Source organism: Stegostoma tigrinum, chromosome 13 (assembly GCF_030684315.1).
Source record: "Stegostoma tigrinum isolate sSteTig4 chromosome 13, sSteTig4.hap1, whole genome shotgun sequence".
NCBI lineage: Eukaryota > Metazoa > Chordata > Chondrichthyes > Orectolobiformes > Stegostomatidae > Stegostoma > Stegostoma tigrinum.
The window spans coordinates 26,363,259-26,379,680 of record NC_081366.1 but is presented as its reverse complement, the minus strand read 5'-3'; the positions used below and the strand labels follow the sequence as shown (position 1 = coordinate 26,379,680).

At 39.6% G+C, this 16,422-nt stretch overlaps 1 protein-coding gene across 2 annotated transcripts in view; it reads right to left on the bottom strand.

Annotated features, from left to right (window-relative positions):
- The window catches only part of LOC125458502 (organic cation/carnitine transporter 2-like), a 95,478-nt gene that overhangs the window by 39,713 nt on the left and 39,343 nt on the right, over window positions 1-16,422 (bottom strand). For both annotated transcript variants that reach the window (XM_048543819.2, XM_048543820.2), the window contains exon 5: window positions 4,045-4,171. In XM_048543819.2, coding sequence (XP_048399776.2) covers window positions 4,045-4,171 — 127 coding nt within the window. The remainder of the gene's footprint in view (window positions 1-4,044; window positions 4,172-16,422) is intronic.

The window sequence follows — 16,422 nt, the reverse complement described above, 5'->3', positions numbered from 1 at the left end:
GATAAAGGATATTCTACTCTGTCAAAATGTGACTGCATCTTTAAATCATAATAAATTGAGCTTTCCAGTGACTCACTGATGGTATCCAGTGTGTAGTTGAGACATACTGTTTAGCCTCAGGGCTGTTTTAATTTAGTTGCTACGGGTCAAGACAATTAGCCTCCATATATTCAAAAAAGAGAACCGGTTTAATGAATAAATTTAGCATGTACTAAGTTAATGAGCCATCTTATTTGCATGGTAGCTGATACCACAGTTTAGCTAAGAATCCCAGTGAAAGAGAAAAAGATCCTCATGGTATGAGAAGAATTTTGCTGGAAAATTCATGAATGCATGGGAGCTAGTGGTGTGATGGATAGCAGTTGTAGGAAGGGGGGAAAAATAACACAGATACACTCAGGTAAATGGGTTACCTCCAGGAAGAGTAGGAGGAGGACGCAGGGGGTGGCGGACTCTCAGGGGAATATAGCACCAACAGCCAGGTTTCTGGGACGGAAACTGGCTCTAATGTAATGAGGAATATGTCAGATTCCAAGCAATCGACTGTAATAAGAGACTGTCAAGTCAGGGGCACAGAGAGATGTTTCTGCAGCCAACAGCGAGCCATTAGAACAATGTCTTGCCTCCCTGGTGCTAGGATCAAGGATATCTCAGAGAGGGTGCAGAACAGTGAGTTTTGAAAAGATTTGTAGCTCAGGTTGAGCTTCATCGGAGGCTCACTGCTGATGTTACCTAGAATGGTGACTAAACGTCTGAAAACTAACCTTCCAGCTCAGCGAGCAAACTCACACCCAGGGTGCAGAATATTCTCAAAAGGGCGAGGAGCCAGTGGGAGGTTGCTGTACACATTGGAACTAATAATATAGGAAGCGATAAGGACAAGATTCTGAGGAGAGAATATCATAGGAGGTTAGGCAGGAATTGAAAAAGGATGTCCTCACGGTTTGGTGGTGTCTGGATTACTCCCCATGTTACGAGCTAGTGAGAGTAGGAATAGGAGGTTGAGCAGATGGATGTGTGCCTGAGGAGGGGAGAAGGATTCACATTTTGAATCATTAGAATGTCTTCTGGGGTAGAACTGACCCGTTTAAGGAGGACGGATTGCACCTGAATTGGAAGGCATCTCACACACTGGCAGGGAGATTTGGAAGAGCTGCTGAGGAGGATTTAAACTAGTTGGGGGGTGGAACCAGGGAGATAGCAGTCTGAGGCTGATGCATTTGGGAAAAGGAGCAAGTCAAACATCAGGGCAGTCAGGAACAAAGCAGAGAACAAGGTAGAACTGCTAAATTAAACTGCATTTATTTCAATGCAAGAGGCCTAGCAAGTAAGGCAGATGAACTTTGGGTATGGTTGGGTGCATGCGACTGGGATGTAAAACAATTACAGAAATGTGGTTCAGGGATAGTCAGGACTGGTAGCTTAATATTCCATGGGATAACACGGTGTATGATTCAGTAGGAAGGATAGAAAGGAGGGCAAGAGAGGAATAGGAGTGGTATTTTTGATTAGGGATAACATTACAGCTGTACTTAGGGAGGATATTCCTGGGAATACTTCCAGGGAAATTATGTGGGTGGAACTGAGAAATAAGAAAGGGACAATCACCTTAATGGGATTGTACTATAGACCCCTCAATAGTCAGCAGGAAATTGAGAAACAAATTTATAAGGAGATCTCAATTATTTGTAAGATAATAGAGTGGTTATAGTAGGGGATTTTAACTTTCCAAACATAGACTGGGATTGTTACAGGTTTGGATGGAGAGGAGTTTGTTGACGGTGTACGAGAAAATTTTCTGATTCAGTATGTGGGTGTACCTGCTAGATAAGGTGCAAAACTTGTCCTACTGTTAGGAAATAAGGCAGGGAAGGTGACTGAGGTGTCGCAGGAGAGCACTTTGGGGCTAGTGACCATAATTATATTAATTTTAATATAATGATGGAAAAGGATAGACCAGATTGAAAAGTTAACATTCCAAATTGGAGGAAGGCCAATTTTGATAGTATTAGGCAAGAACTTTCAAAAGTTGACTAAAGGTCTGTTTGTTGGTAAATAGGCAGCTGGAAAATGGGAAGTCTTCAAAAACAAGAGAACAAGTGTCCAGAGACAGCATGTTCCTGTTAGAGTGAAGGGCAGGGCTGGTGGGTATAGGGAATGCGGGATGATGAGAGAAATTAAGGTCTTGATCAAGAATAAGAATGACGTATATGTTTGGTTTAGACAGCAGGGATCGAGTGAATCCCTAGAAGGGTATAAAGGCAGTAGAAGAACATTTAAGAGGGAAATCAGTAGAGCAAAAATGGGCTAGTAGGAACTGCAGATGCAGGAGATTCTGAGATAACAAAGTGTCCTTTTCCCAAAATTTGGCACTGAGTGGAATAGGTTATTGGGCTCTGTGCGCACACCTTGGTTCACAACAGCATGGCTGAGTTCAGGAATATTTCTTGAGTGGTTACAACAACCTCCATTCTTGCGTCTGTTATGTATAGATAACTCTGTTGCCGTATCTTGCCTGTCTTATTAACTACTCCATTGTTGTTTCTGACACGGTATTGACATTTGGTGAATGGAATGTCTCTGGGCCTATGAGTTCTATTCATCTGGATCTTGCGCAAACTTTGACTTTGGTTGCAGCACAGTGTAATGAAGTAGAAAAGCTGCCAGTTTCATCATTTCTTATTGTGTATGGAATTCCAGAACTCATCGAACAATGATTAATTTAAAGTTTGCTGGTTTAATTTGTAAGATTTTATTACTTTCCCTCAATGAAAAAATCCTTGGGGCAGCACGGTGGCTCAGTGGTTAGCACGAGGGACATAATAGGGCCCCTTAAAGATCACCAAGGCCGCCTATGTATGGAACCACAGGAGATGGGGGAGATATTACATGTGCATTTTGCATCAGTGTTTACTGTGGAGAAGGATATGGAAGAGGGAGAATGTGGGGGAGTAAATAATGACATTTTGAAAAATGCCCATATTACAGAGGAAGAGGTGCTGGATGTCATAAAATGCATAAAGATGGATAAATCCCAGGACCTGATCAGGTGTTCTCTAGAATCTTGTGGGAAGCTAGGGAAGTGATTGCTGGGCCCCTTGCTGAGATTTGTATCATCAATAGCTGCAGGTGAGGTGCTGGAAAACTGCAGGTTGGGTAACATGGTGTCACCATTTAAGAAAGGTGATAAGGAAAAGCCCGGGTGCTATAGCCCACTGAGCTTGACGTAGTTGGTGGGCAAGTTGTTGGGACGAATCCTGAGGGACAGGATTTACATGTATTTGGTCAGTGCATTGAGTATATGAGTTGGGAGGTGATGTTACAGCTATTTCAGGAAAGACATTGTGAAATTTGTAAGGGTTCAGAAAAAGTTTACAAGGACTTTGCCAGGGTTGGAGGGTTTGAGCTATCGGGAAAGGCTCGATAGGCTGCGGCTTATTTTCCCTGGAGCATCGAAGGCTGAGGGGTAACCTTATAAAGATTTATAAAATCACGAGGGTAACTAGACAAGGTCTTTCCCCCTAGTGAGGTGTGAGTCCAAAGCTAGAGAGCATATGTTTAAGGTGAGAGGGAAAAGATTTTCAAGGAACATAAGGGGCAATTTTTTTCACGCAGAGGGTGGGGTGTGCATGGAATGAGCTGCCAGTGGAAGTGGTGGAGGCTGGTACAATTACAACATTCAAAGGTATCTGGATGGGTATATAAATAGGAAGGGCTGAGAGTGATATGGGCCAATTGCTGGCAAATAAGATTAGATTTGTTCAGGATACTGGTCGGCCTGTCAAGGTGGAATGAAGGGTCTGTTTCCATCAGGCTTAACTCTGAAATCTTCAATGGCTAAATAAATTGGCGACTTTCATAATTTGTACTTGTGAATGAGAAAGAAGAGTGACTTGGAGAAAGTGACTGACATCAGTCAGCTCATACCATCAACAACAATCAACACTTTCAGACGTGAAGGGGAGCAAGAAGATTGGCAACAAAAATAAGCATACCCTCATTAACAACCACAAGGGAAATAAATATAATATTTTGTGGAAGTACCTCAGCATCACTGAACAGTGTTGCTGGTGGAGTGACACCATTTTTCTTTGCCATGTGTCGCAGTATTGCTTCTGCTTCCTGTACCCTTCCATTTGTCAGCAGCCAGCGTGGAGATTCAGGAATAAGCCTGAGATTAAAAGAATTTTGATTTTAAAGAAATAGTACAGAAGTCTCAAAATGGACTTGTGCAGTTACTACTGACATTACATATTCTGCAGTGCATATATTGAAGTGAACTAAAGGCACTATATTCCTATTATAGACCATTGGGCTGCTCTCACATTAGAGGTGAAGATAACTGGTAATGGCTTGACCTGAAGTTCACCGGAACTCAGGTAAGGGGCAAGGTTGACAAGGAGAGCTCTTCATGGTAACCTCAGCCAGATACAGGAATTGAACCCACATAGCTGGCATCACTCAACATCATCACAAAGCTATCCAACCACCTGAGCTAACCTATTTGCAGCCACCAGCTGTTCTTGGAAGTCGTTCATTATACAATGATAAGAATACAGATTACGTTAGCCTAAGACTAGTTACCTATATTGACATGAGGTAAGAGACACTTTTCTTTCCCTAAGAGATAGTAACTAGGTCGATGCTGCATAGATGCAGACTGCAGAATTAACTGACGACAACCTGAACAGATTAATTCCTCTCAGAAGCAGCTGTCACATCCGAATTGTTTGAACTATTCCAAAGCTTCCTAATTGACCCTATTTAGCCATCTAATCTACATGGTATCTCTCTCCACGTTTATTTTTCCCCTTGTTTAAACCATTAAAGAAACTAAAGAAGTATGTCAAGTTTACCTCTGTCCCTTCTCTCCCAAGTATCTAGCTTTGCAAATTCTTCTTGACTTGTAAGAGTCGGTAGTCTTTGCTTGAGGATGATCTACTTTGATGTTACTCCTGGTTATTATATATCACTGATTGGTTTAGGCATTGTTAGTGGTCTGTTATTCTATCTGGAAAATTTTTAATTTCCTCTAACCATGCAATGGAGAGCAAGTGAACTGGTGAAAGAAGAAATGTTCTTCTCTTCACATTGTCACAAGGTAGATTTAGGTGAAGATCTTCCATGATGACTCTTTGAGTTGTTATCATCATGTCGCTGGTTTCTATATGTCAGTACCACAGTTGTGGTCACTGGAATGGTTTCAGATGCAGGCTACGTTGGAGTTTTCTGAAAGCCAAGTCCTGAAGAATTTTGCATCATTGAGGAACAAGTTAAATTTAAGTGAAATTGTTAGTGTTTGCATGCTGTTTTTTTAAAGTTGTTTAATATCAACTTTGCTGATCTCAATTGGTATGTGCTTCTTTCTGGATTCAGACAGCATTCTCTTAGTCACATCAAAATCTTCTTGTTGTTGACATCTGTCAAGTTGGTTAATAGAGGATGACTTAACTGGTTGGAATCTTTTTTTACATGTCAACATTTTTAAAGCAGAACATGCTTTCATGATCACATGTGAAGTCATTTGATTCTGGATGGGATGACCGTGTTCTGCAAATTGTTAATCATTATGCTTTAAAAAACTGTTAACATTCCTTTCATTTTAGGAGTTATTCCAACAGCCCTGCATAACAGCAGATCAGAAGGTTGTAAATTACTTTTATCAGCCAAGAAATTCTAATAGTAATCTTGCTCTTATGTCAATCTTGAATTGAGCTAGATGCCCATCAAAATAGAGGAACTCTGCCATGTTTGATTGAGACAACTTGCCTGTTTTCCCCAGCAATGGTCATGATATTTCTTCTAAAGGAGAATTGTCATCACCTGTGGCATACATATTCAAATACAAGCATATCTTAGGTGTCAAAATGTTTTTTACTGGTACTTGTTATAAAGTATTGAATTATTTGCAGAGGTAACTCACTTAATATGTGTTTTTCAAGGATTGTTTCTGGTTTTGGCACTTTTTCTGAAAATGCTGAATTTCTTGCAATAGAAATGGTCACTGCTTTCATTTGTGTGTTTTTTCTGTCTTTTCACATCTTGAACAGTGACTCCAAGTGTCAAATGATTTGAGCACATGTGACTGCTTGTCCAAATCTTAGTTTCTAAAGCAATCCAATGTTAGATCTTACTTCATCTGTCATAAATTTGACAGAGCTGAATCAGAAATTCTGACAACAATTCTGACCCTGATTAGTTCTGGATGTGATACTCCATATTTACAAGACACATACCATGTAGAAAGATCACTGATGAATTTGTCAACAAGTTCTCCTGGAAATTTATTCTATTGTTAAATCATGCTCCTTCTATTGCATAATTGGTTCTCAAAATAAAATAACTTGAAATGTTTTTAGGATACCAAAGGTATCAGTATTTTGTTTAACTTTTTATCTACTATTAACATGTCTGCTAACGGTCCTATAGAAGAAATTATAATTGCTTTATTATTGATAAAGCAAGAATAAGATCTTCTAATAAAACTTCAAATTGTAATTGGTTATTGTTTGGTATTGTCATAAGGCTTCTTCCTTCAAATCTTGTCTGATCATTTTTTCTGTGTTTAAATTGAAAAGCATTTGTTTTTAAAATCTATGTACTGTAAAGATAGTTCTTCAATAAAGCTTTAAATTAATCTTGCAGCATTTGAGGTGTTGTAAACTGTACAACATCCTTTATGAAACATTATCCTGCTTATATAAAAATGAAAGATGGTGATTTTGCACTGCTTTGTCCTTATTTTCAGTTGTAAAATTGGAAATGTACTTTTGCTTGTAAATGACTAATTTTAATAAAATCTCTTTCTGCCTTCAATTTTAAGGTTCTTATCTCTTAAACCACAGTGCTGGTTTGAAAATTTCTGAAAGAATGATTAAGTTTTGGAGAATTTTCCTGCAGCTTATTATAACAATTTCACAATGAAAATGATGACTATTTAAAGTATTTTCACCCTTTCTTCTTCAAGACTGAACTTACATATGAAAGCCAATATCAATCACTTCTTTCCTCGAACTTGACTTGGAAATGCCCCCGTGTAGCTTGAAGAAGAAAGATTTTTTTCCGAGTTCCCATGGGTTTTATTTCTATGTTTTGTTTTCTCTGCTTCTGGCTGAGTTAGACAGCTTGAAAAGGCTGCTTTCCCAGTCTGAGCTGACAAACTGTTGAGTCCTCCTGATGTAGCTACTGTTTGGCAAGATGTTCCTTATTTAAAATCTGAAAAGGCTACCTCACCTTTTTGCATTTGATTGTTCATTTCCCGTTCTCTTCAGATTGCACTGAATTCTTAGCAATGCTGGTGTTTCGTTCACTTTTGACAACAGTAATGTTGGCAGTTGGCCCCTGGTTCTGATAGGATTTTGTTTCAGTTGTTGCCACAAACATTTCTTGTAATATTTGTTTATGGACCTTCAGTATTCAGCAAAAGAAGCCCGAACTTGAGTGAAAAAAGTGGTGTATTACCCAATAGTAAGCGAACAGGTTATGATATTTTAGGACCGATTAAGTACATTAATGTTAGATAAGAGTTATTATCTCATACAATGATAACTAGGTCTTTGCTACATGACTGTAGACTGTAGAATTAACAACTAACAATAAATTAGAATTTCCAGAGACAATCATAGAGTCATAGAGTCATGGAAGCAGATCCTTCAGCCCAACTCATCCATGCTGACCAGGTTTCCTAAATTGAACTAGTCCCATATGCCTGCTTTTGGCCCATATCCCTCTAAACATTTCCTGTCCATGTACCTGTCCAACTGACTTTTAAATTTTGTAATTGTACCTGCCTCTACTACTTCCTTTGATAGCTCATTCCACATATGCACTACCCTCCGTGTGAAAACGTTGCCCCTGAGGTCCCTTTAAAATCTTTTCAGTCATTTACACATCAGCAAGCAGAGCTATTTCAAAGCTTCTGAGTTGACCCTTTCAGGCCAGCTGGTTTATTTAACAGTTCATTTGTCAGCTTGCAAACTTTGTTGATGGATCTTTCTCTCTGCAATCTATCCAATTGATGGGAAGTATCATGTGTTAATAATGAAAATCCATGTCATTATTTTCAATTGAAAAATGGACATCATCTCTGATTGGTGGTGGCATTCTGCTGGAGGTGGTAGAAATGGTGCTTATAACTCTGGATGCAGCGGCGGGTGGGGTGAAAAGTGAAGACAAGGGGGACCTTAATGCTATTGTGGAAGAGAAGAGAAGGGATGAGGGCAGAAGTATGGGAAATGTGTCAAATAGTGTTGAGTGCTGCATCAACCATGGTGGTGGGGAACCCTTGGTTGAGGAAGAAGTTGGACATTTCTGAGGCTCCCCTGTGGAAGGTGACATCATCAGAATAGATGAGCAGAGATGGAGAAACTGGAAGAATTGATTACAGACCTTACAGGAAGCAGGGTCTGATGATGTACAGTCAAGCTAACTGTGGGAGTCGGTGGGTTTGAAGTAGATATTGGTGGCCAAGGTATCCCCAGAAATGGAAACATAGATATCGAGCAAGGGAAGGGAGGAGTCAAAGATGGACCAGGTGTAGGTGAGAGTGGAGTCGAAATTGGAAGTGTATTCGATATGGTTTTCTGATTCTAAACAAGAGACAGAAAAGGCACTAATGACATCTTCAAATATACTGGTGAAACAGTTGTGAAGAGGGGCCCATGTAGGTCTGGAATAAGAAATGTTCCACATGCCCCACAAAGAGACAGGCCTAACTGGGGGCCATGTGGGTACCATGGCCATAGCTTTGACCTGCAGAAAGCGACAGGAGTCAAAGGGATAGTCACTCATGGTGAGGATGAATTTGGCCAGTGCAAAGGAGAGTGGTGGTGGATGGGAACAGTTCGGACCTTTTCTCTAGGAAGAAGTGATAAGCTATAAAACTATCTTGATGGGGGATGGACGTTTAAAGGGATTGCAAGTCCATAGTGAAGGGAAGGAGGCTGGAGCTTGAGAACTGGAAACTTTGAAACTGCGGTAAAGCATCAGAGAATTTGCAGATATAAGTGGGAAGGGACTGGATGAGGAGGGCAACAATCATTTCAAAATAGGGAGAATTAAGTTCCATGGGACAGGAACAGGCAAAAGCAATGGGTCTACCTGGGCAATCCTGTCTGTGGATTTTGAGATGAAGGTAGAAGTGAGATATATGGGGTTGAGGCACTGTGAGCTGGGAGGCTATGGAGGGGGGATATACCTAGATTAGATGAGGTTGGTGTCAGTTGTGGATGCAATAGCCCAATATTTGATGGTGACGTCATGGCCAGAGGGGAGACAGGAGGAGTATTTGAGAACTGTCACTCAGCTTCCACAATGTAGAGGTTGGTATGCCAGACAACAGCACCACCCTTGTCAGCAGGCTTGATTACAAAGTCAAGGTTGGATCTGAACGCACAGAGTGAAGTCAGTTCAGAGGGAGATAAATTAAGACTATGTTGTGTACAGGCAGTGGTCACCACCAAGCTGACCTTGCTGAAGTTATTACAGCCATGTTCAAGATCATTCTCAACTTCCATGCAGGAGTCACGGAAAATGCACAAGGAATGGAGTAATGTCAATTTATTCCTTAACCTGAAGGTCTATAACAGAAACAGGAAAAGCCCATTCAGCTCTTTGAGCCTGCTCCACTATTTAAAAAGGTCATGGCTGACCTGTACCTCAGTGCCATTCAGCTCTAAGTCCCTGCCACATTTACTTACACTGCATCTACCTCAGTGTTAAAAGATCCAATTATTCCATATTGGCACTAATTTGGAGAAGGGAATGCCCAATTTCTACTACTCTTTGCATTAAAGTGGAATGTTATTCTCGCCAGGAACAGAGCAGCTATTCGTGAAGCCACGCCAAATATTTAATTACCTAATTTTCAAAAATTACACAAACGTTCTGATTCATGTCTCATTTTATAGGGGATGGAACTGGAATCCCTGAGAAGCCTTTAAAGATCATTCATTTCTCTTAGTGAAGACATCACTCAGTGCTTAAATCAGTTTGAATCAAGCAGAATTTTTACACTCAACATTCACTTTCATGCAGCCAAAAATACTGCAAACTTGTGAATCGAAAAATAAAGGTAACAGGATTCAAGGGATCGCCAAAGGCAACAGCAACGCAACAACATGGCAAGTAGGGATTGTGGCAATATGGTCCCTTTCATGCACAGTTAAACATCTTACCCAATGCAGCCAACTAGAATGGGAAGGGTGAGTTTTAAGTGTACACTATTCTTACCAGGAGCTCATTGGCTACCAGTCGACAGTTTGGTAGCTGAAATGCCCACTGAATGTTGGTAGGACCTTGTAGCCTTAATAGTAAGTGGAATTCCCTCAGATCAACAGGACAACTTATTATTTTTAACCTCAGGCTTAAGTTGATTACATTTTCCATGCTGAAGGAAGTCAGCAGTGTTGATAGAAAAAGGAAGATACATTGAAATCTTTCCTTTCTGTGGCCCGGAGTGGTCTTTCATATGCTGACCTGCCAAGGACTTACCCCCAGTAGCCTCATGGATTGCTGTTCACAGACATTAGCTTACTGCTGCTTCGAATTATGAGAGACAAGCCGCTAATCAGGATGCGGCTGTGATGCCTGAGAGTTAAAATGTCTTTAGCCTGCAAACTGGGTCAAAGAGCATGCTATAAATCACTCCCCTCGTCACATGAATCTTGTTGGGAATTAAAATCGAATCTATGGAAATACTCCTGATTAAGTGAATGAAGTCAATTAAAAATAATGTAATGCTGCAACAAGAGTTTTAATTTTTTCTGGATGGATGGATGGCTTTCTGTATCAAATACTCCTGATCATATAACATATCAGATAACTAAATAATACTTTCCTCATTCCCTCTCATTGATTAATGGTAAGAGAGCTGGAGGGCAGAACACATGCATCCTGTACTGAGCAAGATGACGCCTGGAAATATTTCGTCATGACAGTAAATGGTCTCCAGACATTCATACCTAGCCTATTAATCCTCCATTAAAAAAACATAAACAAAAGAATTAACAATGCAATGTCCGAATTTATACTAAACCTGTGATCCTCCCTTTGATAATTTAATAACCCCTTGCATACCAGGAATAATTGCTTACTGACCTGTAGAAAGCTAAGCAAATCTTGGAAAGTGAACAAGAAAGTTGCACTTGCACATCTTGCCAACATGTTCAAGGTATATTAATTGGAATCTGGAAGTAAGCTGTCCAAAGGCTTTCCATCACATATAAATTCATCATGACAAAGTAGTTTTTATTCTTCTCGGAACAGAATAAGAACAGAAGTAATGATAGCGGTAGTGAATGGGAAGGAGTCAGAATTTGAAAATGGGAACCATTTACAGTGTCACTGAGCATATGGGGTTGGGAAAGAAAGGTGGAGATCAGCAGTTTACTTTAAATTAACAGGAGGAAGCAAGTATGAGCTTATCAAGGGCAAGGATGAAAGGGGACAGAATCCAGAGAGAGGTGTAGGTCCAGTACTAGGGAGATCCTGGTGTTGGTCTCACATCCAAATGAAGGGGTAAAGGCAGAACAGGTGGCTCTCAATCTTAGTGACCAAGACATCCTTGTACTTCTTGTTGAAATTAATGGTCGAACAATTTGTGAAAAACAATTTACTGGGGCAGTAATTTTTGGATGAAAGAAGCCATGGGTTATGTTTGGTCTGCAAAATGTTGGTCTCCAGACATCATGGCATAAATGTCAGAGGGGCGTCTTGAAGAAGGAAGTTCTTGGTGAACGCTTCAAAGGATGACGACTCTGAAAAAGTTATCAAGCACCAATTCTACAAGAGTATCTCAGAAGCTATTAGATGCCATTAGAAACTTCGAAGCACGTGAAGTATTTTTATGGTGATTGGCGGAAATATGTATTCACCCGCCACAATAAACATTGATAATGTGTGAAAGTCCTGAATGGAGAATACAAAAGGTAAATGCAGTCAAGGATTCATTTCAGGAGTTGGGTTGGTTTGAGAGAGATTTATGGGACCAGCATAAACCATTGGCCAGGGAAAGAGTTTTTATCGATTAAACAAAAAATGATGATTAAAAGAAAGTGTAGTTAAAACATCATAGGCAGCAATCCAGAATTTGTGACTAATGTTCTTGGCAAGTGGTTTTGAATCCCTAGTGACAGATTGTGGAACTTGTCCATCTGAAATATTTCAACCTATGGAAATATACTTTTATGTTGAATAATCAAGAATCCAAAGAATATGTAGTTAAAAAGTCTAAAAAGAATGTCAGGTATACTGTCTAGCAGTAGGAGAGTGCACCCTAATATCTATGCCAGCTAGTCACTCTTAAAAGCTCTGAGCAACAAACTTTATTTTAGCCTTCAAAGTCTCATCTGCAAGACAAAACCAAAAGAAGTGTGGATGCTGGAAATCAGAAACAAAATCAGAAATTGCTGGAAAAGCTTGGCAGGCGTGGTAGCATCTGTGGAGCAAAATCAGGCTTAACTTTTTTGGTCTGGTGACCCTTCCTCCAAGCAGTTCTCCACAGATGCTGCCAGACCAGCTGAGCTTTTCCAGCAATTTCCAGCAATTTCTGTTTATGTGTGTCATCTGCAAAAACTCTTTTCTGTACAAATGCATCTATGTAACAAGGTCTGTTGTTCATCACCTCTCTGGTAGTTCAGAATAAATTCAAAATTCCTTTTGCTTTGCATCTATTATTATCCTGAAAGAATAGTAAATAAGAAAGCCTAATACAAGCCTTAACAGATTACTTCTGGCAGAAAATGATCATATACTGCTTCTTTTGTTATCTACTATTAGCCCTTAGCAACTACCAAAATTTCATATTGACTCCTAGTTCTGTTTGGAAACTGTTCTGCAGCTCTTGTTTATTTGTGCAATCAATTCATATCATAGCCTCTATTTGCATTTTGTTATTTTTCAGGGCTACTACAATAAGATTTCTTCCTCATAAAATCAGAGTGTCTTTTGTGGGTGGCATGATGGCTCAGTGGTTAGCAGTGCTGCCTTACAGCACCAGGGATTGGGCTTGGTTCCACCCTTGAGTGACTGCGTGGAGTTTGCATATTTTCCCTGTGTCTGTGTGGGTTTCCTCCCACAATCAAAAGATGTACAGGTTAGGTGTATCAGCCATGGTAAATTGCCCATAGGTTCCAAGAATGTATAGGCTAGGTGGATTAACTGATGAGAAATGCAAGATCTGAAGGAATGGGGTGGGACTGGTGGAATGGTCTTCAGAGGCTTGGTGTTGATGGGGTGGGCTGAATGGCCTGTCTCCATACTGTAGGGTTTCTGTGCTTTGTCATTGTATCATTATTGCCTGACACCTACTGTTAAAGCTTGTAATTGACTTCCTTGTTCACTATTCTTTCAGCACATTCTCTTTGGTTGAGCACCTAAGCCAGGGCTTCTTAGCCATGGAAGGTACATTTTGACCTGGCCAAACACATTAGTACTATCAACTTGTACATTCTTCCGATATGCCTCGTGGCAGATGGTGAAAACATCAGAGAATTTCCTACTCAGTCATAATACAGAAGCCAATGACAAACCATCTTTTCCCAGAGGTGTAGACCAATCTAATAGATGTCCACGGCCCAATCCTCGGAAATGAGCACAGAAGGTAAAAACAGACAGATCAATGTCATAATTCCCATTAAGGAGCCTACAAACTGGTTCCACCAGCATTTTCTGACTTCTTATTCACAACGTCAAAGTATACTGACTACAAACTATATAAATTCTGCTACATAATATCCTGAACAAAAATTCTTCTTTAATATTATGTTCACTTCACCCTTTACTATCAGGGTGTCCATTCATTGTTGCCGCTTTGCCTATCTTTTTCTAAAATACTGCACACTGTAGAATATTTCCCAATCTTGGTCACCATGTAACATATCTCTGTACTCATGATAAGATTAAAACCCCTTATCTCTATTTATCAGATGGAATTTAATTTGGATAAATGCGAGGTATTTCATTTTGGTAAAACAAACAAAGATAAGACTTGTACAATTAAAAGTAGGGCTTTGGGTAGTATTGTAGAAACGAGAGACATACAGGTTCAGGTCCATAATTCTTGCATCACATATAGATGTTAAAGAAGGCATTTAGCATGTTTGCCTTCATTGTGTACAGCTTTGACTGTAGGAGTTGGGATATTATATTGAGATTGTACAGGACATTGGTGAGGCCTCTTCTGAAATACCGTATCCATTTCTGGTCTCCCTGTCATAGGAAGGATGTTATTACTAAAGAGAGTTCAGAAGAGATTTACCAGGATGTTGCCAGGAATGGAGAGTTTGAGTTCTCAGGAGAGCTTGGGTAGGCTGGGATTTCTTTCAATGGATTGCACAAGGTTAAGAGGTGACCTTCTAAAGGTTTGTCAGTTGGGATCCTAGTCAATGCTCAAGTACAGACTTCACCTATTTCTCCATGACTTGATCTACAACTACTATTTTGACCTTTCCATCTGTTGCTGAACACTGAATCTGGTTTCCAGATCAAGTGTAAAGTTATTAATTGTAAAACTTGAGGAGTTCATCTCATATTTTTAGATCCATGTCAACTATCTTATGAAAATTATGTGTCAGGAAGGCTTGTATTATGGCATGATGGTGTTTGCCAACACATATTTCACATGTTCCCCAAATCTTTTCAATGACCCTCATATACTCATCAACCACACATGCAGGGTTTTTAATATTTGACAAGAGGGTGAGCAAACTGTGCTATTTAAGTCAATTCACTTTTCATTCTGATCCTTATCACATGCTGCCATTAATAATTCTCCAACATTTTCATTATAAATCTTTGTTAAGGAAATATGGTAATGTCTTTAGTGGGTAAACTGCAGGTTTAGCCTTTCCAAAAACTATCACTTTATCATGATCTGTGTCTCGTTTCCATTGTGCTTTTTTTCCATCAGAGGCTTTTTTAAACAGCAAATCTCACTACAGATTACATCAGCAATAACAAAATAGCTTACTCCAGCTACTTTCCATGAATCATCACTCTCTTCTTATTTTAATGTATTATATCACTGAAGTAAAAACGTGAAAAGCAACATACCACAGATGGAGTTCTGAAACTAAAGCAAAAAAAAATTGAAAACACTCAGCAGTTTATGGCAGCTGAAGGTCATGGACCTGAAAGGTTAACTCTTTTCCTTGTTACAAAATTTTCCTACTGCTTGCCCTTATGTCTACATCACTGGTAGGTATTTAACATTCCACCCTAATGATGTCTGTGTCCAATATCTGATCTTGAAATGTTGCAATGATTGCCTCCTCCAGTTTTTGCAACATCACGTAAATGTCCCATCTGTCCTCTTGAAGCTCTGGAACTTACTGCTTCTAAAGGACATTTTCATGGCAGCAGATATCTCAACCAAAATTTAAATCACCATCAGGATTCCATCAGGAGTCGGTCTACATGCAAAACCTTAGCACAATCCAGGAATTTAAATGCTGACTCGAACAAGGAATCTCTAAATTTAATTTCTTGCATCTTTTATAGTTAAAGTCCATGGTGTATTCCTCTATAGAATGAATGACCAACATTCAACATCTTATCAAAATCTGACCATATTTCATTGGCATCCAATTCATCATGTTTGTGTTAAATTTCAACCATGGAATTTAATGGAAATTCTAAGCGTTCACAAGTATCGAACAAACAATCATTCAGCTCACAAAATACTTGCTTCTGGTTTTACTTCTGTTCTCAATTTACAATGCCAATACCATAGTTTGTTCTCTCCTTGGTAAAGGACACAGTCTCTGTTCACGTATCTTAATTCCTCCCAAGGTCATAAGGCTCAGATTCTGAGAATATCAGTCAGTAATCCTACTCTGACAATATACACCTGCCTTCAGCTATTCTTATCAAAAATACTCAATTGTAACTTTCTATCAAAAAATAACTTAATTTCAAAGCTTTAGTACGCTCTTCTTGACTATTGTGGTTAGCTCCTGAAAGCCCACTACTAAAGTAGAATTTTGCTCTGGATGAGGCAAATCATCTGCAGAGGAAACTGTTTTTATTTTGTATTGGTTGCAATGATGTCCATGCTGCTTTACCCAGGTTGGGAGCCAACAACCCTCTTAATGGTGCTGCAAGTTCTGTAGCTGTATAACACAAGAGATTTACCATTGCTACTCTAATCTGACTGTTGCTGCTAGACACCTTCAATATGCCTCAGTAGATTGCCTGCTAAAGTTATAATTCAGTGAGGGAAATCTAAATTAGGCTGATCTGAGGATTCACTAGGTTCAACTCTTGTTATTCTAGGTTGGATAGAATTCTCGCTACATATACGGTGTCACAGTGGTGTAGAAAAAAGAAACACAGCTCCAGCTCTAATCTCTTTAATACAACAGTTGGGAAGTTTAGTAATTCTGCTGAAAATTCTACTTACATATTACCCTCACTAATACAATG